The 24706-nt window shown below is 43.8% G+C and overlaps 1 protein-coding gene across 7 annotated transcripts in view; it reads right to left on the bottom strand.

Annotated features, from left to right (window-relative positions):
• Window positions 1-24706, bottom strand: part of slc30a9 (solute carrier family 30 member 9) — a 107680-nt gene that overhangs the window by 59288 nt on the left and 23686 nt on the right. For all 7 annotated transcript variants that reach the window (XM_059989103.1, XM_059989104.1, XM_059989101.1 and 4 more), the window contains 2 exons: window positions 23964-24063; window positions 18598-18690 (listed from right to left, as the gene is read on the bottom strand). In XM_059989103.1, coding sequence (XP_059845086.1) covers window positions 18598-18690; window positions 23964-24063 — 193 coding nt within the window. The remainder of the gene's footprint in view (window positions 1-18597; window positions 18691-23963; window positions 24064-24706) is intronic.

The raw sequence follows: 24706 nt of genomic DNA, 5'->3' as shown, positions 1-24706 counted from the left end.
GAATGATAGAAGTGAATGCCCCATTGCCGTTGCATCATATTCCCTTACCACACCAGAGAAAAATTACGCAGAGATTGAAAGAGAGGCACTCAGTAAGTCAAGAAATTTCTATGAAAATGAATAAATAGTCGGCATTTCAGGCTAAAATGCTTTTTCAGGACTGGAAAGAAAGGGGGAAAATGCCAGAATAAAAAAGTGAGAGGAGGGAAAGGAAGATAGCTTGAAGATGATAGGTGAAGCCAGGTGAGTAGTAAAGATAACAGTCTGGGGATGAAGGAATCAGATAAGAGAGGAGAGCAGACCATAGGAGAAAGGGAAGGAGGGAACACAGGTGAGGTAAAGAGGCAAGAGGCCAGAGTGGATAATAGAAGAGGTGGGGGTGGGGGGGGGGATATTTTGTTTACCCGAAAGAGAAATCGATATTCATGCTATCAGGTTGGAGGCTACCCAGACAGAATATAAGGAGTTGCTCCTCTACCCCATAGGTCACGTAATCTTGGCACAATAGGAGGCTATGGATCAACATGGCAGAACTGAAATTATTGGGAGTATAAAAGTTGCATTGTTTGCTGTGTAACCAAAACTATATAGTCAGCCTTGAGCTTGCTATTTGCTAAACATGTATCCAATTTAGTAGGAGAATGAAATCTTAAGAATATAGATAATGGGGTGTTAATGAGAGGCTAGCTAAGAGATGTAGATTATAATGGTGTGTTAATGAGAGATAGCTAAGAGACTTAGATTGGAATATGATTAAGTCGATGGGTAGAAACAGTAGTGGCGGATGTATTTGTGATACGCAACTGTAGACTGATTGGATATGCTAATACAACTAAACCAGGAGATTGCTATAAAAAATGCTATGTACAAGGATTGGTGGGCAGTCAGTGACTAGCTCAATGACTGTCTCAGCTATGATTTGCAAATTAAAGTTTAACCCTTTCTGAAGAATCTTCTGTGTCTCCTGGTCGTTTGTGGGGCACGAGAAACCAAGACAAAATTGGCGACCACGGCAGGACCGGAAAGAGAACTGCAGAAAGGAAACGGCAGATTGGGGATGCTTCCCAGTCCTCTAGGGACCCCCACAAGGCTAACAGAATTAAGGGTGCACCCAAACAAAAGGTAAGCGCTTTTTGCGACAATTTGGACTAAGAATTCTGTTGGTTTTGGGGAGGTCTTGGAGTCTCAGAAGTGTGGAACCACTGCCGAAGGGTCTCTCCCGTCCAAAGGATCTGGCAGAATTGGGGGTTAACAGGAGGCTCAGAGGATTGATCAAGAACACTGCAGTGAGGGTAAGTACAAATAAGCTAATAAGAAGTTAAGTGAAGAAAAATTCCACGTGGTGTTGGTAAGTCCCTGTGGATACCGCTTCGTATAAAACGAAGGTCTGAGCAGGCAAGGAAAGGGAAAATAGAGAAAATCCCTGTGGATACCGCTTCGCATGAAACAAAGGTCTGAACAGGCAGGGAAAGGAAAAATAGAGAAAATCCCTGTGGATACCGCTTCGTATGAAACAAAGGTCTGAACAGGCAGGAAAAGGAAAATAGAGAAAATCCTCGTGGATACCGCCTTAAGAGATAAGGGTCTGAATAGACGAGGTGCAAAGAGAAAGTTCTGTGGGTACTGCTCTGAATAGAGGTCTGTACGGGCAGAACAGAATAGGAAACAAGGACAGTCCAATATATAGTTTAAAGCGCTGGTAGATAAGCGATAGACTAGGCATAGAATTACAGTAAATAATATTATCCAGCAAACAAACTGTGAATCTCTGAAATACCTTTAAAAGAGAGAACAAAATGACGGGTAAAGGAACGGCAGTAGATATTCCGAGCAAAAAAAATCCCGGTAAATAAATATGAGATCACAAAAACTTCAGAAAAATGGGAAAAGAGAACCAAAAACCTGGTCACAAAATGGCCAAGAGAAGGAAAGTTTGATGTAAGCTTGTGCGAAGAAATGGAGGCACTAATTAAAAATTACAAACTGAAAGATAAATCTAAGAAGAGGGCAAAAAAGAGAACGCGAAATGGAAGTGCTAAAACACTTCAGAACAGAGGGAGAAAGGCTCAGGAGGACAGGTAGAATATTGATTACAAGCGAGGAAGACACTAAGGTGCTGGAAAAACACCCTATAATGAGGAAGGAACTCATAAGCAGTGCCCCCTGCTGACGCGGACAGTAATCATGCAGGGAGAAGTACAAGTTTAGGATAATGAGGAGGAAAAAAGACAATACGAGAAGGAAAAAGCGGCGAGATGGAAGGAGATACAGGCAGAAAGGATAAAGGTGGAACAGGCAAAGAGAGAAATGAAAGAAGAGATTGAACGGATGAAATAGTTGAGAGAGGAAAAGGAGAATGAGGAGTATCGGTTATACCATAGAAATCAACAGACTAGAAAAGAAAGTGGCTCATCAGGGCAGGAAGAGATGAGGCATTCAAGAGGAAGTGGAAAAAGATAGGAGATGAGAGTCTTGGAGAAACACAAGAGAGAAGGGAATCAAGCACGAGTAAGGATCATGAGGAGCCCCTGCCACAGGTGTACAGACACGGACAGGAAGAAAGAGAAGGTGACTCATTGGAGGAGCAAGAGTTAAGTGGAGAGAGAGAGGATGCAAGAATTTGTGGGGAAGAGGTAGGAGGCAGAAACCTAGAAGAGCAGAAGGAGGCGGTAGGGGAGCGACTTGCGGAAGTAGAGAGAGAGCTAGATAAGTTACTGAGAGGGGATTGCCAGAGGAGATGCGAAAAATACTCCAGGGGCCAACCAAGTATTGAATCAGGACAGAAAGGAAGGACTCCACAGGGAGACCGAGGGAAGAGGACCCCAGAGAAATTTGTGTAGGAGGCAGTAAAGACATACCCAGAGACGGATGGGGAGTCAGGCGATGAGGAGAGCCAGGGCAGGTGGGAAGAAGAAGGAAGAATGATGTCGTTGTTAGTTAAAGGATCAGGACAAGTGCAGTACATCCCTTGGGGATCCCAGGAACTAGAAGGGCTGAAAAACACTCTGCCAAATCTACAGGAAGGAGCAGGGAAATGGATTAGAGCCTTTCAAGAAGAAACAGCGGGACGATTATCGGCTATGGGAAATTTGAAGGCAATATTAATAAGGTTGATGGGAACCTCCAAATTTAACGAACTAATGGAAATGGCTGGCATAGTAAACTCCAACGACCCGAGAACTGATGGAGACGGGTTTGACAGAGTGAGGCAGAGGGTATGGCAGACCCTCAGGAAGCTTTATCCACCCAAAGTGGACCCCATCGCCTTAAAGGGGGATCCACTGGGAGACACTGAAAACCCAGCAGCCTACGTAGAAAAACAGTTGAAAAGGTGGAGACCAGAGACTGAGCAAGAGGTAAAAAATAGCTTATTTATCACCACATTGTTCCGACATAGCATTTTGGATGCAATGCCTCTGCAAGTAAAATCCAAACGGGAGGAAGTGGTTGGGCTGACGTCAATGACCCCACAAGAATTCAGAGACCACGTAGTCCATGCAGTTGAGAAATACTGGAAAGACAAACGAAGGTTGGCTGAGCAGAAGGAAGAGCAGCAAAGAAAGTTAATACAAATACAGCTCGAAGAACTCAAAAAGAAGGAAAAAGAGAAAAGCAAAAAGATGCTGCCAGCAACCACCGGTCCGAGTACAGCCATCGAACTGGATGAAGCACCACAATATGGAGGAACCGATCATACTGTAAGACAAGGGCTGGAAAACCCCATGCCAATAATCAATGTTTTTGGAGGAGCATTCCCACAAATGCCCTATCAGGAACAGACTGAATTCAAACAGCCCAGACAGGACTGGAAGTTCCAAGGAGGGGGACAGAGGAGCTATGGGCAGAGGGGACCTGTGAGAAAACAGGGGGAAAGAGAGGTAGAGAGATTGTGCTGGGGATGGAATAAGCCAGGTCACATGAGAAGAGATTGTCCGTTTACACCATGCCTGACACACACCAGCAGGAACTGATAACAAGGGAACTAAAGTTTAGCCAAGGACCAGCCCCCACAGGCCCAAGCGGACCTGTGAACCCCTATGCGAGGTATTGGGGTGCCCCGAGAACTCGAGTGGGAAGGGACATTACCCAATGATAACAAGGGAGGCAGACGAGGAACCCATTGTTCAGGTTATGTTACCAATGATGATAGATACCAGAACCACATACACTTGTGTACAGCCACAGTATGTCCTTCACCTTCCAATGTCAGGAAAGTTTATTAAGACGGTAGGGTTCTCAGGGAAAACACAGTTGACACAGTGCACAGCTCCAGTGCAGTTGAGAATGGGAAATAAAGGAATTGTTTTGCCGGTGCTAGTATTTAAAGGAACTCCGATCAATTTGTTAGGCAGAGATGCCTTATTGAAACTGGAATTAAAATTAGAATGCACCAGAAATGGGCGGAGAGTGGAAAGAGCAGGGGCTCAATTGATAGTGCGAGAAGACAAGAAGGCTAATATCTTTTTGGATAGGAGACATCGCAGATCATATTCAGGAAACCTGGGAAAAATGGAAAAAGGGCATGCAGGCTATATTACCCAGGGCTGTAATGCCCAAGTCTGAGCTACATTCTACAGTGAGTTTTGACGAGACTCAGAACAGGGAGTTAGAGGAGAGATGGCACCTGGAGGCATGTATCCAACAGCACCTGGAAGGGGAGGCTGTGAGAATTGGAAAGCAAGGGGCAGCTTTACAAGTTAAGTGGAACACCTTTTCAGAAAAATGGTACAGGATACCGGAGGCTGCACCCCACGGAACATAGTTGGCAAACAAGGGATATCAGTCTAAAGACTTAGGACCCTTAGTTAAGAGTGCTGAAACCGTAACAATGTGGAGGAAAATCACGCGAGGTGTGGATATAAGAAGACAACAATTGCATTAAAATAATGTTAAGTGTAGATATGGTAGGGACAGTGAGAGAAGTCGAAATAACTCCCCAACCACACATGCCATTGCTGGGAAAGGAAAGAGGCCAGCAGAAAGATAGAAGGTTAGATGAGTTGCCATCTATTCTGGGATCACAGCATGACACAGACGTAGGGAAAATAAAAATAGCTGGAAATACGGCTGAAAAGGGGAGCAATTCCACCCAGAAGACCACAATACCCTCTAAGACCAGAAGCAGAAGAAGAAATAGCATCGAAAGTGCAGGGGTTGCTTGAAATAGGAGTGCTTAAAAGAACGAACAGTCCATGCAATACCCCAAAGCTGCCCATCTTAAAAGCAGATAAATCTAAGTGGAGATTGGTGCATGATTTGCGAGCAGTAAATGATGTGGTAGAGGACTGGCCAGTGGTAGTCCCCAACCCACACACGCTTTTGACTAATGTTCCACCAGAAGCAAGTTACTTTTCTGTGCTTGATTTGTGTTCAGCTTTCTTCAGCATTCCTCTGGCCGACCAGTATCAGTATGTGTTTGCATTTACTTACAGAGGTGCTCAGTATACCTATACCAGAATGCCGCAAGGGTTTAAACATTCACCATATGCTTTTAATCATGTGTTGAAGGCAGACCTAGAGGGCATACCATTGGAAAGTACATTGTTACAGGATGTGGATGATCTGTTGATTTGCTCCCACAGCGAGGAACAGTGTGAGCAGGACACTATAACTCTGTTACAGAAGCTGGCGCACGGAGGACATAAAGTATCCAAAAAGAAACTGCAATTTTGCACACAGCAAGTGGAATACTTAGGCAGGGTAATATCCAAGGGAGTGAAGGCGATAGTACCAGATCAGATTGAGGCAATAACTAAGGCCCCCAAACCCCAGACTGTAGGGCAGATTATGACGTTTTTGGGAATGGCAGGGTACAGCTCAGATTGGATAGGAGAATATGCTGAGATTGTGGCACCTTTGAGAAAGATAATGAAAGAAGCAGGACATACAAATTTGAAGAACGGCTTACAGTGGAATGAAGAGGCGGAGATAGCTTTCAATACTATTAAGCAGGAATTGCAGTCAGCACCAGCATTAGCTTTGCCTCACTACGAGAAAGTTTTTCATTTGTATGTATCTAACCGACAGGAGAGTTATGTTGCAGCGGTTCTAACTCAAGAGACAGGCACAGGAAAAGCAAAGCAGCCGATAGCATACTACAGTACAAGACTAGATGAGGTTGCTCAGGGGTATCCACCCTGTTATCAGGGATTGGCGGTGCTGTACTATGCATATGAAAAGGCATCATCTGTAACCCTGGGCTATCCTGTGACTCTGTACACACACCACAAAGTAACAGAATTGCTGGAAAGAGGGAAATTTGTGCTGACGCCAGCCAGGATAGCAGCGTATCAGATGCTATTGACATTTCCAGATATAACTATACAGAGATGCACTACCAGTAATATAGCTGATTTTGTCCCTTTGGGCTACCCCATGACTGTGTAGGGAAAACAATGGCATTTGCCAAATTGAGAGCAGATTTACAGTCAGAACCACTAGAGGATGCAGATAAAAAGGTTCTGTTCGTAGATGCCTCTTGTTATAGAGAATATGATGGAAATCATGCAGGGTTCTCAGTAGTGCATCAGGATCAGTCGAGCTATAAGGTTATTAGGATGGAGTCCTGTCACCAACCGTGTTCCGCCCAACTAGCGGAAATCAAAGCCCTGACAGCTGCGTGTGAAATGATGGAAGGTGAGAAAGGAGACATCTATACTGATTCAGCATATGCCCATGGAGTATGCCATTTGTTCGGGGCAGTATGGAAACAGAGAGGTTTTAAAAAAAGCAGTGGATATCCCATACAACATTGTCAGCAAATTCTAGACTTAATAAAAGCCATAATGAAACCTAAAGCACTGGCTATAGTAAAATGCCAGGCACATAAAAAGGGAAATGATGTAATAATAAAGGGAAATCAAGCTGCGGACGAGGCAGCCAGAAAAGCGTCTGGATGTACATCAGCTGTCATTGCCCCCCAGGTAAGCCTAGCTCCAGAACCTGTGGTAGAGGACCAAATTGAAATACAAGGTAAGGCAACTTTGGCAGAACAGACAATGTGGAGACGAAGGGGGGGCCAAGCGGAACCCGGAAGGCTTGCAGACCATGGAAGAAGGTTTGTTGGTTGCGCCCACCCCTCTACTGATGATTCTGATTTCAGAAGAACATGGGATTGACCATTGTGCAAGGGGGTAAGTGATAAAGAAGGATGGTTTTTGGTCACCTTATTTACAGGCTTCAGTGGACTTTGTCTTGTCACAGTGCGAGGTATGCGCACAGAATGCAGGGTCCGGACATCAGTTATTTGACTGGTTAGAAAGTAGACTCGGAGGATGGGGAGCGTGGCTGACTAAACTGTCAATAACTGTCAGTATTGTATTGTTGTGCTGTGCGCTTGCACTGTGCTGTTTTCTTCCTTGTCTCAAATCTCTTGTAGTGCGTGCTGCAACCAAACAGTTTCCGATGCTCTTGGCAATTACTGAAGCAAGCTTAGTGGAGAAAGAAACACCGAAAATGTATCGTTACAACCTACAACACCTGCAGGATGAACAAGAGCAAAACGACACTGTGGGGGTAGATTGTAAGGGTTTCTGAGTCTTTTTCCCTGTCTTAGGTACAAGGGGACAGGTTTTTGGCTCAGCGGCCCAGGGTAACAGGGAGAGAATACTTTGAGGTCTTGGCGCAGAAAATTATAGTTTAACCCAAATTTGGGAAAATGTGCTTGTGTTTATTGGGGCTTTTGTGCGCGGACTCTTAGTCTTCTTTCTCTCTGTGAGACCCTCTGGGTCTCAAAGGCGGATATATTGGAGTATAAAAGTTGCATTGTGTAACCAAAACTATGTAGTCAGCTTTGAATTTGCTAGAGAATGAAATCTTAAGAATGTAGAAGACAATGGTGTGTTAATGAAATGTAGCTAAGAGATGTGGATTATGTAGTCTGAGTTTGCTAATTGTTATGCATGTATCCAATTTAGTTTGCTGTGTAACCAAAACTATGTAGCCAGCTTTGAACTTGCTATTTGCTATGCATGTATCCAATTGAATGTAGAAGACAATGGTGTGTTAATGAGAGGTAGCTAAGAGATGTAGATTAGAACATGATTAAGTCAATGGGTAGAAACAATAGTGGCAGTTGTACTTGTGATACCCAAATGTACACCGATTGCATATGCTAATGCAACTAAACCAGTTTGCTATAAAAAATGCTATGTACAAGGATCAGTGGGCAATCAGCGACAAGCTCAATGACTGTCTCAGCTTTGCTTTGCAAATTAAAATTTAACCCTTCTTGAAGAATCTTCTGCGTCTCCTGGTCGTTTGTGGGGCACGAGAAACCACGACACAATAACTAAGGCCCCAAAACCCCAGACAGTAGGGCAGATGATGACGTTTTTGGGAATGGCAGTGTACAGCTCAGATTGGATAGGAGAATATGCTGAGATTGTGGCACCTTTGAGAAAGATAATGAAAGAAGCAGGACATACAAATTTGAAGAACGGCGTACAGTGGAATGAAGAGGCGGAGATAGCTTTCAATGCTATTAAGCAGGAATTGCAGTCAAGCACCAGCATTAGCTTTGCCTGACTACGAGAAGGTTTTTCATTTGTATGTATTGTCGTGGTTTTTCGTGCCTCACAAATGACCAGGAAACGCAGAAGATTCTTCAAGAAGGGTTAAACTTTAATTTGCAAATCAAAGCTGAGACAGTCAGTGAGCTAGTTGCTGATTGCCCACCGATCCTCGGACACGGCATTTTTTATAGCAAAATCCTGGTCCAGTTTCACACGTACGTCCCATTGACTTAATCATGTTCCAATCCACATCTCCCAGCCGTCTCTCACCAACACACCATTCTCTTCTACATTCTTAAGATTTCATTTTCCTACTAAATTGGGTACATGCATAGTAAATAGCAAGTTCAAACTACATACTCTACATCAAGGCTGACTACATAGTTTTGGTTACACAGCAAACAAGTTCAAAACAAAACATCTCTTAGCTACCTCTCATTACCACACCATTGTCTTCTACATTCAATTGGATACATGCATAGCAAATAGCAAACTTCAAAGCTGACTACATCTCTTAGCTACCTCTCATTAACATATATTAACACACCATTGTCTTCTACATTTCTAGCATTTCATCTTGGGTACATGCATAGCAAACTGACTACATAGTTTTGGTTACACAGCAAACAAGTTCAAAGCAAAACATCTCTTAGCTACCTCTCATTACCATACCATTGTCTTCTACATTCAATTGGATACATGCATAGCAAATAGCAAACTTCAAAGCTGACTATATCTCTTAGCTACCTCTCATTAACATATATTAACACACCATTGTCTTCTACATTCCTAGCATTTCATCTTGGGTACATGCATAGCAAACTGACTACATAGTTTTGGTTACACAGCAAATAATACAAGTTTTATACTCCATAATATTTTTATACTCCAATAGTATCCAACCGACAGAAGGGTTATGTCACAGCGGTTCTAACACAAGAGACAGGCACAGGAAAAGCAAAGCAGCCAATAGCATACTACAGTACGAGACTAGATGAGGTGGCTCAGGGGTATCCACCCTGTTATCAGGGATTGGCGGCGCTGTACTATGCATATGAAAAGGCATCATCTGTAACCCTGGGCTATCCTGTGACTCTGTACACACACCACAAAGTAACAGAATTGCTGGAAAGAGGGAAATTTGTGCTGACGCCAGCCAGGATAGCAGTGTATCAGATGCTATTGACATTTCCAGATATAACCATACAGAGATGCACTACCAGTAATATAGCTGATTTTGTCCCTTTGGGCTATGAAGGAGAACCCCATGATTGTGTAGGGAAGATGATGGCATTTGCCAAATTGAGAGCAGATTTACGGTCAGAACCACTAGAGGATGCAGATAAAAAGGTTCTGTTCGTAGATGGCTCTTGTTATAGAGATTATGATGGAAATCATGCAGGGTTCTCAGTAGTGCCGCAGGATCAGTCGAGCTATAAGATTATTAGGATGGAGTCCTGTCCCCAACCGTGTTCCGCCCATCTAGCGGAAATCAAAGCCCTGACAGCTGCATGTGAAATGATGGAAGGTGAGAAAGTAGGCAGCTATGCTGATTTGGCATGTGCTCATGGAGTATGCCATTTGTTCGGGGCAGTGTGGAAGCAGAGAGGTTTTTAAAAAAGTAATGGAGATCCCATACAACATTGTCAGCAAATTCTAGACTTAATAAAAGCCATAGTGAAACCTAAAGCATTGGCTATAGTAAAATGCCAGGCACATAAAAAGGGAAATGAAATCAAGCTGCGGACGAGGCAGCCAGAAAAGCGTCTGGATGTACATCAGCTGTCATTGCCCCCCAGGTAAGCCTAGCTCCAGAACCTGTGGTAGAGGACCAAATTGAAATACAAGGTAAGGCAACTTTGGCAGAACAGACAATGTGGAGACGAAGGGGGGGCCAAGCGGAACCCGGAAGGCTTGCAGACCATGGAAGAAGGTTTGTTGGTTGCGCCCACCCCTCTACTGATGATTCTGATTTCAGAAGAACATGGGATTGACCATTGTGCAAGGGGGTAAGTGATAAAGAAGGATGGTTTTTGGTCACCTTATTTACAGGCTTCAGTGGACTTTGTCTTGTCACAGTGCGAGGTATGCGCACAAAATAATGTTTGGAAGGAAATTACAACCCCAATAGGTCACATTCCTGTACCTGAAGGACCATTTAAACATCTAGTGATCGATTACGTAGACATGATAAAGACAGTGAGGGAAAAGATACATGCTGGTAGTAATTGATCAATTTAGCAGATGCGTGGAGGCGGTACCTTCAAGAGATCAAGGGGCAAAGACAGTGGTAAAATTTCTGACAAATGAAGTGATCCCAAGGTTTGGAATACCTACAGAAGTTAGCTCAGACAATGGTTCAGCTTTAATCCAGAAAGTGGTCAAACTGGTACTACAGGCACTGAGGATAAAGCAAAGGTTTGGATGTGTATACCACCCTCAGTCGCAGGGCATGGTAGAGAGAATTAATGGAACCCTGAAAGCCAAACTAAACAAAATTTGTGCAGACACCAAACTTAATTGGGTTGATGCTTTACGGTTAGCATTGATGAGTTACCGCATGCAAGCTAGTCGAATGACATGCCTGACACCGCATGAGATGCTGACTGGGAAGCTATCATACCTGTGATAGTGGTAAGCAAAAATGTTGAATGGATAAACTATATATACTACAATCAACAGAGATTCATCACTACACCGATGATGCAGTGGAGGCCTTAGGGCAACAGCTAGATGCAACTAACAGGATGGCATGGCAGAACAGACAGGTACTGGATTGGCTTTTGGCAGAAAAAGGGGGTGTGTGTGTAATGTTTGGAGAACAATGCTGCACTTTCATACCGACCAATACTAGCCCAGAAGGGTCTTTCACCAGAGCAATGAAAAAATTAAAGAATCTGCAGACAGAGGTCAAACAGAATGCAGGATATCAACATCAGTTCTTTGATTGGTTGGAAAGTAGATTCGGAGGATGGGGAGCATGGCTGACTAAAATAGCAATAACTGTCAGTATTACATTGTTGAGCTTGTGCTGTGCTGTTTTCTTCCTTGTCTCAAATCTCTTGTAGTGCTGATTTCTTCCTTGTCTCAAATCTCTTGTAGTGCGTGCTGCAACCAAACAATTTCCAATGCTCGTGGCAATTACTGAAGCAAGCTTAGTGGAGAAAGAAACGCCGAAAATGTATCGTTACAGCCTACAACACCTGCAGGATGAACAAGAGCAAAATGACACTGTGGGAGTAGATTGTAAGGGCTTCTGAGTCTTTTTCCCTGTCTCAGGTACAGAGGGACAGGTTTTTGGCTCAGCAGCCCAGGGTAACAGGGAGAGAATACTTTGAGGTCTTGGCGCAGAAAATTATAGCTTAACCCGAGATTTGGGAGTAAGTGCTTGAGTTTATTGGGGCTTTATTGCGCAGACTCTTAGTCTTTTCTCTGTGTGAGACTCTCTGGGTCTCAAAGGGGGGATATATTGGAGTATAAAAGTTGCATTGTTTGCTGTGTAACCAAAACTATGTAGTCAGCTTTGAAACTTGCTATTTGCTATGCATGTACCCAAATTAGTAGGAGAATGAAATCTTAAGAATGTAGACAATAGTGTGTTAATGAGAGGTAGCTAAGAGATGTAGATTAGAACATGATTAAGTCAATGGATAGAAACAATAGTTGCAGATGTACGTGTGGAATGCAACTATAGACCGATTGGATATGCTAATACAACTAAACCAGGAGTTTGCTATAAAACATGCTATGTACAATGATCAGTGGGCAATCAGCGACAAGCTCAATGACTGTCTCAGTTTTGATTTGCAAATTAAAGTTTAACCCTTCTTGAAGAATCTTCTGCGTCTCCTGGTCATTTGTGGGACACGAGAAACCACGACAAAGGCAGCCAGAAAAGCGTCTGGATGTACATCAGCTGTCATTGCCCCCCCAGGTAAGCCTAGCTCCAGAACCTGTGCTAGAGGACCTAATTGAAATACAAGGTAAAGCAACTTTGGCAGAACAGACGATGTGGAGATGAAGGGGGGCCAAGCAGAACCCGGAAGGCTTGTGGAGCATGGAAGACGGTTTGTTGGTAGCGCCCACCCCTCTACTGACGATTCTGATTTCAGAAGCGCATGGGACTGACCATTGTGCAAGGGGGTAAGTGATAAAGAAGGAAGGTTTTTGGTCACAATTACAGGCTTCAGTGGACTTTGTCTTGTCACAGTGCAAGGTATGCGCACAGAATAATGTTCGGAAGGGAATTACAACCCCAATAGGTCACATCCTGTAACTGTCAGTATTGTATTGTTGAACTGTGCGCTTGTGCTGTGCTGTTTTCTTCCTTGTCTCAAATCTCTTGTAGTGCGTGCTGCAACCAAACAATTTCCGATGCTCGTGGCAATTACTGAAGCAAGCTTAGTGGAGAAAGAAACACCGAAAATGTATCGTTACAGCCTACAACACCTGCAGGATGAACAAGAGCAAAACGACAGTGTGGGAGTAGATTGTAAGGGCTTCTGAGTTTTTTTCCCTGTCTCAGGTACAAGGGGACAGGTTTTTGGCTCAGCGGCCTAGGGTAACGGGGAGAGAATACTTTGAGGTCTTGGCGCAGAAAATTATAGTTTAATCCGAGATTTGGGAATAAGTGCTTGAGTTATTGGGGCTTTTGTGTGCGGACTCTTAGTCTTCTTTCTGTGTGGGGGGATATATTGGAGTATAAAAGTTGCATTGTTTGCTGTGTAACCAAAACTATGTAGTCAGCTTTGAGCTTGCTATTTGCTATGCATGTATCCAATTTAGTAGCAGAATGAAATCTTAAGAATGTAGAAGACAATGGTGTGATAATGAGAGTTAGCTAAGAGATGTAGATTGGAACATGATTAAGTCAATGGGTAGAAACAATAGTGGTGGATGTACGTGTGATAGGCAACTATAGACCGATTGGATATGCTAATGCTAAACCAGGAGATTGCTATAAAAAGTGCTATGTACAAGGATCGGTGGGCAATCAGCGACTTGCTCAATGACTGTCTCAGCTTTGATTTGCAAATTAAATTTTAACCCTACTTGAGGAATCTTCTGCATCTCCTGATCGTTTGTGGGGCACGAGAAACCACGACAAAATCAGAATTAAAATGTTTGGCCACTTTTCACAGATGGAGCTGAGGTGCTCAATGAAGCAGTCCCCAATTTACGATGGGTCTTATCAATGTAGAGGAGGCTGCATCAGGAGCACCAGACACAATAGACACGATTCACAGGCGAAACATTGACTCACCTATTTGGGGTCCTGAATGGAGGTGAGTGGGCAGGTGTAGAACTTTGGCCATGTGGAGGGATCAGTGCCAGAAGGGAGATGAGTAGGGAGGGACAAATGGACAAGGGAATCATGGAGAGATCCCTACAAAATGCAGAGTGGGTGTGGTGTGGGAAGGTAAAGGTAAAGATAAGTTAAGTGGTAGGATCCCTTTGGAGATGGTGGCGGAAGTTGTGGAGGAAGATGTGTTGGATGCAGAGGCTCATGGGGTGCTAGGCCCATGAGGAACAAAAGGAACTCTATCACTAGTAAGGTAGTGGAAAGATGGGGCGAGCAGATATTCCAGAAATGGAGGACATGTGGGCAAGGGCAACATTAATTATGGAGGAAGGGAAGCCTTTTTAGAAGAAAGGGAACACTTCTGATGTCCTGGAAAGGAAAGCTGCAACCTGGACCAGATGCAGTGGAGACGAAGGAGCTGAGGAAAGGGAACAGCATTTTACAAGAGACAGGGTGGGAAGTGGTATAATCAAAGATTCAAAGTACATCATTGAGTATGTAAGCAGTGTACAACACAGAGATTCGTCTTCCCCACAGATAGTTACAAAGAAAACCATAGAAAAACATCAAACACCCCCATGCAAGAAAAAAAACAAATCACACAAATGGCAACAACAACAAAAAAATCAAATGAGTCCAGGCATCTTCAGTTCAGTGTTTGTTACCTGTAGGCTGCCCCGATTCAAAGTCACTCAACGTACCAACGAAAAAAAACAGCAAACAGATGCAGAAAGACATCATAACGTGACATACAGAGTGCAAATCACAAGCCACATCTGGGAGACCTTGCCCAACACTCTGGACTCCAGCAGCATCAAGATGCAGGGACCTTCCTCCAGGAACAGTGAGCAAGAGGGGGAGGAAGAGAGAGAGAGAGAGAGAGAGAGAGAGGGAGAGAAGAAAGATCATCACACGCTGACCACTTCCTCCGGCAGCAGCGAGCAAGAAGTTGGTATACGGCGCAGAACAACAGCTCATCTTCTGCACTTGCCTCGATGATTTCAATCAGCCAGAAATGGGGTCAATCGTGGGGTCACGCCCCACCTTCAAGCTTCTTGGCATCAAGCCACACACTTCGCTCGAAGCCTCATGGAACACACTCAGAAACAGCAAAGGGTCAGATCACTCAATTGGCCCAAAACCACACCACAAATGTTGACCACAGGCTCCAACAGAAACAGAAACTCATTTGAAAGAAAAAAAAGTAAAATAAAGTAGTTTTATGAACCATCTGGAGGATGTCTCCCTTGGTCCCGTTGTTCACTGGCACCATCTTCTTCCAGAGGTATAATCAGGAACATCTTGTATTCCTTTTGGGCAGCCTCCATCCTGATAGATTTCTCTAACTTCCAGTAATTGACCCCCCGACCTCCTCACCATTCCTGTTTCCCTCTTTCGCCTTACCTGCCCATCACCTCCCTTTGGTACTCTTTCCCCTTCCCTTTCTTCCATGGTCTTCTGTCCTCTATCAGATTCCTCTTCTCCAGACCTGTACCTCTTTCTCCTATCAATTTTCCAGCTCTTTACTTCATCCCACCCCCTCTCCCGGTTTCATCTATCACCTACCATCTTCCTCCCCTACTCCAAACTTCTTGTTCTAATTTCTCATCTTTTTTTCCCAGTCCTGATGGAACCTTGGTCAGAACATCAATTGTTCACTCTTCTCCATCGATGCTACCAGGCCTACTGAGTTTGTCCAGCATTTTGTGTGTGTAAATGTGGAAATCGGTAGGTTTATAGAAGATGTCAGTCGACAATTTGTTTCCAGAAATGGAGACAAAGAGATCAAGAAAGATGAGGTAGGTGTCAGATATGGCCCAAGTGAATTTAAAGGTAGGGTAGAAGTGAGCGGCAAAGTTGATGAAATTGGTGACCCCAGCATGTCCAATGCAGTCGTCAATGCCGCGGAGGAAGAGTTTGGAAGCATTATCAGAGAAGGCTGGTACATGAGCTGTCCACATAGCCAAAGAGGAGCTAGGCATAGCTGGGGCCCATGCAGGTGCCCTTGGCTACCTGTCAAGTCTGGAGAAAGCAGGAGGAGCCAAATGGAAAAAACTGTTGAGGTGAGGATCAGTTCTGCCAGACGGAGGAGGGTGATAATGGAGGGGAACCAGTTGATTCTTTTATAGAGAAAGAAACAGAGCTTTAAGGCCTCTATTCACCATCAAGGAGCGACTGGACATTAAAGCAGTCAGGGCCAGGAAACTGAAAACTACTGAGATTGAGAGCATGAGAAGTGCCATGGACATAGGTCGGAAAGGAATGAACCAAACAGTATAGAATGCAGTCAAGGCATGTTCAGTGGAGTAAGAGCAAGCAGAGGCAATACGCCAACCCGAACAGTCTGGTTTGTGGGGGAGTCTTGGGTAGGGGAGGGGGGAAGGGAAGGGGAACCTAGGAGTCCAGCGGTTGCAAGGAGGGTCTCAGTCTGGAGGTGTTAGTGATGGAGGTCCAGGTTGGAGCCGGAGCTACAGGCCATGTGATATGCAATCTAAAGGCACCTGGGTTCAAGGGAACTGGCGCTGACGGCAGTAGAATCCAGCATCAGGATCTTCTTGGAGTCAGTGGAACAGGGGTTGGCAACAATCGTATCACTGATCCAGAGGCATCCAGGACCGCTGGAAGCAGGGTTGGAGTCAGCAAGGTCCGTGGTCTGGGCTTGTCTAATTGAATGAAGTTCCAGGGCTGTCAGAACCAGAGTTGGAGGTGGCAGGATCCGCAGTCTTACAATCCTTCCTGGATGCAAGGAAGGCAAAGAAGGCGTGGATCCGGCAGATGATGCAATGTCGGAGAGGTTCATGACAGGCAGAGGAGAGAGGGGCCCACAGCGGTGGCACAGACTGACACAGGGCCATCTAATATCCCTGCAGAGCTGAGAGGGTGGCAAATAGAATTTGGAGGGAGAAGCTACAGGAGAAGCAGTCAATCAGACATCAGTACCTGGGATCCATGTTGGATCTAAACCGCGAGTGCTGAAAATGGATCTAGAAGCCAAGTGGAACAAGATGGCATCAAAGGCAAGTTTGCAAGTCTGCATGAGTCATGGTCAAAAAGTTAGAGGGCAGCAGAGATCATGGGGGTGGGGGGGGGGAGGGAGCCAACACACGCGAAATGCTGGAGGAACTCAGCAGGTCAGGCAGCATCTATAGACAGAAATAAAATGTTGATGTTTCAAGCCAAGACACTTCTTCAGGACTGGAAAGAAAGGTGGGTAGACTTTAGGCCTATTGCAAGTATGTGTGATGACTTGAGAGCAATGAGTTACATTGAAGTTTACAGCTAAGCTATAGCTAACCAGGGGGGAGTGTATTTCAGTAATACGAATAATATTGTTAATCTATTGTTTGATTAAGCATTCCTTGCTTTTTACTTCCAGTCATCCATACTCCTCTGCCTTCTCCCCACACCTTTTGATGCCCTGGCTAATCAGGAACCTATCTATCTCTGCCTTAAATACACCCAATAACTTGGCCTCCACAGCCGCTCGTGGCAACAAATTCCACGTATTTACCACCCTTGACTAAAGTAATTTCTCCGCATCTAAATGGACGTCCTTCAATCCTGAAGTCATGCCCTCTTGTCCTTGACTCCCCTACTATGGGAAGTAACTTTGACATATCTAATCTGTTCGGGGCTTTTAATTTTTCACATTATGAATTACAGGTTATGTGTAAAAGTATGTGACTGACATCCGTCATTATGCAACCGTGTCATATTTGCGCACCTCACTAAAGTAAAACTAAGTAGGCACATTATCCAGGCTCCTATGTTTTTCTTTCAATTAGTTTCTGGAATTACAAAACACAACACTAGTGATACTAGTTTAGGCATAAACATCAGCAAGACACTAATGGAAATGCAATTGGATAACTTAAGAGTACATTCGGCAAGATGAAGATTCAAAGTTTTAAGTAATAAAATTTTGAATGCCAGGTCAAAAAACGTAGATACAAAAATATTCAAAGTATAGAAATACAGGCAGACAAGGTGGAATTCAGTGTTTCAAGACCAAGGAATGAAATACACAAACAGGAAATAATATTAACAAATAAGCTGAAAGCCCAGCAGTCTTCTGAAAAAGCTAAATAACTTCCTAACTCCCACCATTCTTTGCATGAAAAAAAAATCAACTTCTCTTAAATCTTTATATGTATACTCTTGAATTACACCTCTGTTAAGGGAAATAGATCTGTTCCACTGCTCCCACAGTTTTTTTTTCAGAAGATGTACCTGACTCAGAGGCAAATTCAGAATGCTTGGGTAATTATAAATACAAACAAAATTTCAGTGAAACATAAAACTCAACAATTACACAAAAGCTGTTGGCTATAATTTCAAAACAATAATCTAATGAAAAGCACACCGTTATTTTATATTAAAGAATACACTGAATAATGTACAGTACTTGACAAAGAAAGCCAGGTTTCATCAATAATTCTGTTTATTTCCAATTTGAAATGGCATAGTATACTAATATAGAAAAGATGAATGGGAAACCATATATTACAGGAAGTGAATGTTAGAAAGTGCTCAGTCAAAAAACATCTCACAGTCAAACTGGAAAAGTTAACAGAATGGCAGGGAGTACTGGTGTATTGATAGTTGGAACAATTGATCTGGAAGCTGCATGCCGATTCATCATTCTACTTGTTTCCCAATCTCAGCTCCATTACTTTCTATGTTTCTACCTTAGCTTCAGAAATTACAAAAGTAAATGTTAACAGATGTCCATTTATGATTCATTTATCCATTAGAGCAGGATTAAATTTGATCAATACTCACTTGGCTTCTATGTCAGATCTCAAGTGTACAGTAAAAGCCTCTGAATCATCATGGGGACTTCGCCGTCTTATTTTCCTCAACTTCTCCAAGTCACTGTAGACAAAAGTAGGTGAGCAGTTATTAAAGAGGAACTGCCATGGACAGCATTACAATACAGTATGTTCAGTATGCTGGAACTACACTGTCGCACCTTGGCACAGTGAGCCTGCAAAGCTAAAGCTTAAAAATCTTAGATCAGTCTTTATGTAAATCAAAATCTTAGAACAGTCTTTATGTGAGCTATATATAAATGCTAACTTTGATGAAATAAAAGAATCTTACAGAATTTTCTATTACCAGTCTTTCTATATTAGCACCAGTTGGTTTCAACAATGCCATTCAATGCAATCATACCCGCAGTTCTCATCAACCAGCTCCAAAACCTGGGCTTCCGTAACTCCCTCTGCAACTGGATCCTTGTTTTCCTCACCAGACCACCACAGTCAGAGCAGATTGGAAATAACACCTCCTCCTTGGCACACCTCAAGGATGTGTCTTTAGCCCATTTCTCTATGGTTAGGGGTAGGGTGCGAGTATGCGGGCAGTGGGCAAAATAGCCCTCTAGTGTTTTTGGATCTCGTAATAGAGATGCTGTTCACTTTACCCTGCCACTTTGTTTTGGCCCACATTGTCATTATCTCGGTCCCCGACTTGCCTTTATTGGGATCTTCCTCCTCGTTAACCTCCATTCTGGAGTTTAAGTTAAAGTGGCGGGGTTATTGTTTATGGACAGTGCTTTAGATTTAGATTTCAGGTTTTCTTGTAGGGACTAGGTGCTGTGATTTGGGGGTTGTGCAGTAGCTAATTGTGGGGCGGGACAGGCTTGGGGGAAGGTTTGGGTAATGGGGGTTGAGGACTCCAGGCCAAGGGAGCTGAGGTAGAGTGGCCAATGGTATTGTGGGTGGGGGCGGGTGTGGGGGTCCCACTGCAGCAGGGGAGAAGAAGAACCAGACTAGGAGTGTAACTGTTGGTAATATTGGGTGGACCTGGCTCCTTGATGGCTTGGGTTTATGGGGGTGTGTAGCAGGGTTGAAGATGTTAGGTTTAGGAATAGGGTAAGGGCCATTATGTAAGCCCCTTTTGGGTAGTGTGGTTTGGGTTATTCGGGGTGCTGTCTGGTTTAGTTGGGGTGCGCAGTCCATTGGAAGTTAGGGTTAGGGTAAAGGGTAGGAGTGGGGATGTTTGTGTTGATGTGTGGTGAAATTGGCTTCCTGGTGGAAAGAGGGTTCAGGTTTATGGGGGAGTGTAGGAGGGTTACGGGTGTTAGGATTAGGGGTATGGCTGGGAGGTGGGGCTGTCCTTTCTGGGGACTGGCTTGTGTTATTTGAGGTGCTACCTGATTTAATTGGGGTGCATGTTCCGTAGGAAGTTAGGGTTAGGGTGAAGGCTGGGATTTGGGAATGTTTGTGGGGTGGCGTTGTACTGGTGATGTGAGGTGAACCCGGCTCCCTGGTGGGGAGAGGCATAGGGTTTATGGGGGTGTAAAGGGTTGGAGGTGTTGGGCCGTGGTGTCTGGGTGGGTAGTGGGGTCACGGGATCTACCAGTGGTGGGGGGTTTTGGGCTGGACTACCCAAACCTATGGTGTAGTAGTTCTGTTCTGGGACCTAGCTGTTAGGCAAAAAGTCCCTTTCCTAGTTAATGGCTCCCTGTCTTAATTCCGCTTCTGGGTGGGTGATTGAAAGGGATCCTCCTCTTCCTTCTTACTCTGATTTTCTCAAATTAAAAAAATAAAAAAATGAAAAAGTAATTTTTTTTGTGTTGGCTGTCTAGTGGGTGTATCGTATTCAGTTGGCCCAGCTTTTTAGGCCTCGTTTAGGTCGTACGGGGAATAAGTGTGTAATGTTTCAATCCATCTCCTCTCTGCTCTTTTTCTTTGGGTGTTCGACCAGTTTATATTAGTTTCCAGGCCCAATATTTTTAAGGAGTGCATTCCATGCTCCTGGAAGTGACTGCTAACTGGTCTGTTTAGGTCTCCTCTTCTGATGTTACTGAGGTGTCCCGTGAGTCTGGTTCTTAAGTTGTTGCCCATCTCCCCTATGTATATAATATGGCATTGTGTGCACAGGATTGCATATACTACATTCTTTTGTTCACAAGTTATCCACTGCTCTATCTCGACCCACTTTCCTGAGGCTCTGTTGTGTACGCTTTTTGAAATTCTTAGGTACGTGCATGCTCTGCAGTTCCCCACCTCGCAGTTTGGTGCTGCCCGTACCCTAGTGCTGACTAGTATGTCTTTCAGATTTCTACCCCTTTTGAAGACTGAGATAACAGTCCAAGTGTCCCCACTTCTGCTTTTAGTTCTTCAAATGTGTTTTGACTGCCCTGTGGATATTCACTGCCAACCCACTGTATCCTGTTATCAAGAGTAGTTTCCGTGTTGTGTTGTTCCGTGGTTGGGGATTTGTGATACTTTTCAGAAAGTCAGATTTGATGTGTCTAGGTCTCCTTCTGCTGTAGCCCCTGTGTCTAAGTGCAGAGAAGAGGATGGTTGTGGCCTGGTGGAAGTCTTCCGCCCTGGTACAAATGCGGTGAAACCGGGTCAGCTGTCCTTTTCCAATGCCTCTGAAGGTGTGTTTGGGATGGTGGCTCCATGTGTAGGAGGGTGTGTGTGTCCGTGGTTTTAAAGAATACCTTGGTAGCTAGTTTTTGGTTGCCATTTTCTGGTGCTAGCTTAAATACTGTAGTGTTCAGGAAGTCAATCTTCTCTCTATCTGTTGTGGCTTTAACCTTTATGGATGGATGATGAGTGTTTAGGATTTGAATAAACTCCTTTAATTCCCCCTCTGAGTGTATCCACACCCCCCAGATTTCATCCAGGTATCTGTAGACACACATGGGTTTTTTGGGGCACTTTGGATAAACTGTTTCCTCCCACTTTGCCATGTATATATTGCCATAGGCTGGAGCAAACTTCTTTCCCATTGCTGTGCCCTTGACTTGTAGGTAGAATTCACCATTGAATTCAAAGTCATTTTTAGTCAGGCTGTGAAGGAGTTCTAGCAAGGCCTCGTCTGGTCTCCCTCGCTGAGGGTTTTTCCGTAGGATATCCCTCACTGCCTCCATACCCCTGTCCGTTTCGATATTGCTGGACAGACTTTCAATGTCCATGGTGAAGAGTAGGGCCTCAGAGGGTACCAACATGGAATTGACTATTCGGACAAAGTGATATGTGTCCTTGATGTAGCTGGAGTGTTTCTGTGATAGTGGATTAAGGCAGGCATCAATGAACTCCACTATCCTGTATGATTCACTGCCGCAGCCTGACACAATGGACCTACCGGGTGGTATTTCCCACGGAACAGTCCATGCGTCTGGGTTCTTGTGTATTTTGGGGAGAATATAAAACTTTCTAGCTCATGGCTGTAACCTTGTCAGGTACTCTACTTGCTTCCCTCGGAGGTATCCAGTCCTTTCAGTTCATGCAAAATGTTCCTGATTTCTGTGTGTGTTTCCCAGTATATGGGTTCCTTTAGTTTAGTGTAGTGTTCCGTGTTGTTTAGTTGTCTGTGTGCCTCAAATAGGTATTGCTGTTTGTCCATGATAACTATGCTGCTCCCTTTATCTGCTGGTTTGATAACAATGTCCATGTTTTCCCTCAGTTCTTTCAGGGCTGCTCTCTCTTTCCTAGTTAGATTGGGCTTATCCTGTACTTCTCTCTCCCTCTCTCTTATTTCATCTAGTGCGCTCTCAAATTCTAAAATAGCTTCAGATCTATACCTTCGCTTGGGCATCCAATCTGAGGGAGGGATGATAGGGTAAGGGTTAGGTTGAGATTATGCGGGCAGTGGGCGAATCAGCCCTCCTGTGCTTTTTGATCTTGTCACTTGAGATTCAGTTTCACGCGACCCTGCCACTTTGATCCGGCCCATGCCTTCATTAACAAGGTCCAACACTTGCCTTTGTTGAATCTTGCCCCTCTTGACATAGGACATCAGGTTTGTGGGAGTTTAGCAAGGGTTAATCAGGGTGTGCCTAGGGTTTGTGGGGCTGAAGCCAGTGTTAATTGGGGTGTGCCTAAGGTTTGTGGGGCTGAAGCCAGTGTTAATCGGGAAGTGCCTAGGGTTTGTGGGGCTGAAGCCAGTGTTAATTGAGAGACGCCTAGGGTTTGTGGGGCTGAAGCCAGTGTTAATCGGGGTGTGCCTAGGGTTTGTGGGGCTGAAGCCAGTGTTAATCGGGAAGTGCCTAGGGTTTGTGGGGCTGAAGCCAGTGTTAATCGGGGTGTGCCTAGGGTTTGTGGGGCTGAAGCCAGTGTTAATCGGGAAGTGCCTAGGGTTTGTGGGGGTGTGTGCTCCTTTTGGACTAGGGTTAGGGTTAGATTGTGTGGCTAGACTCAGTAACATGACATCTCTCAATGTACTGATAACACAACAATTATTGGTAGAATTTTAGATAGTGAAGACATGGCGTACAATAGTGAAACAGATCAGCTGGTTGAGTGGTGTCGCAGCAACAACAACCTTGCAGTGAGATCTTCAGGAAAAGGAACTTGAACAAACACACACCAGTCCTCATTGCAGGGTCAGCAGTGGAAAGGGTGAAATACTTCAAGTTCCTGGGTGTTAACATCTCTGGACATCGATCCTGGGTCCAACATATTGATGTCATTACAAAGAAGGTACAACAGTGGGTATACTTCATTAGGTGTTTGAGGAGGCTTGGTATGTCACCAAAGACGTGCAAATTTCTACAGATTTAGCATGCAGAGCATTCCAACTGGTTGCACCACTGCCTAATATCGAAGGACCACTGCACAGATTTGGAAAAAGATGCAGAGAGTTATACACTCAGCAAGCTCCATTATAAGCACTAGCCGCCCCAGCACTGAGGACACTTTCAAAAGGTGATGCCTCAAGAAGGCAGTATCTATCATTAAGGATCCCCATCACCCAGGACGTGCCCTTTTTTCATCACTACCATCGATGCTGGTACAGGAATCTGACACTCAACATTTCAGGAACAGCTTCTTCCACTCCGCTATCAGATTTCTGAATGGACAATGAACCCATGACCACTATCTCACTATTTCCTTTTCCTATTTTTGACACTACATTGCTGAATAAAATCAGGTTTCACGACATTTGCCAGTGATATTAAACCAGATTCTGAGTGTAGCATCCTAAATTAGTCATGTTATATGTATACTTTTACAATTTATTTCTTAATCTGATATCTGGGTTTGGCAGGATTCAGACCAAATTTTTGATTTGCATACTATAGGTTCTCTTTGCCACAAAAGAGGGTAGTTATCCAGCAGAAATATAGCAATTCGTGTTATTTTGTATTCTGCATTAATTTAAACACTCTTAATAATACTACTGAATACCTGGGTTTTAGACAGAACTCATTCATTGCCCGCATAGCTGTGATGAAATTATTTTGAGTATATTTGGACCCATAATCTCGTTTCTTCAGAATAGCTTTAACTGGAAAAATGTTAGAGAATTAACATTTAAATAATGAATTAATCATTTTTACACATTTTCTCTACTGAAACAGAACTAAAATTTATATTTTACACATTTCAATATAGAGACACTCAATGTCAATCAATATCAGCAATATGTCTGGGAGTCTGAACTTTAGACAGAGTACACTACTTAACTAATACTTTTGCTCTTCAGTACCTCATAATTATTAGACCATTGGTTCCTAAGTGTTTCTGGCAGTTTTATACAGTACACCTTCTTTTAAGACAGTCAATGCCTTATCCTGCATTTTAAGTTCCGTCATCTGTAAGGACCCTCATTGACCTGATGGTCCTTTCATTTATCAGAGACCAGGAAAGCTCAGTTTAACATTCTTTAAAAATACCAATAGGAGATGAATATCTAGGCAAACAACATTTTGGACATGTAAATAATCTTAATTTATTTGTTCTTATTCCCTTTAAATTTTGAAGTATTTCCAATGTTGATTCCACTGCTAGTTTGAAATTAAAACTTATCACACTCCATCTACAAAGCAACCACATTCTATCATTCAAAAGGACCTGCTTATAAATTAATTCAAATATATTTTACAAAAATAAAAGACAATTAAAAGAAATCTGTCCAAAAACCTTTAGAA

The sequence above is a fragment of the Hypanus sabinus genome, chromosome 14, assembly GCF_030144855.1.
Source record: "Hypanus sabinus isolate sHypSab1 chromosome 14, sHypSab1.hap1, whole genome shotgun sequence".
Classification (NCBI taxonomy): domain Eukaryota; kingdom Metazoa; phylum Chordata; class Chondrichthyes; order Myliobatiformes; family Dasyatidae; genus Hypanus; species Hypanus sabinus.
This window is presented reverse-complemented; position numbering and strand designations above follow the sequence as displayed.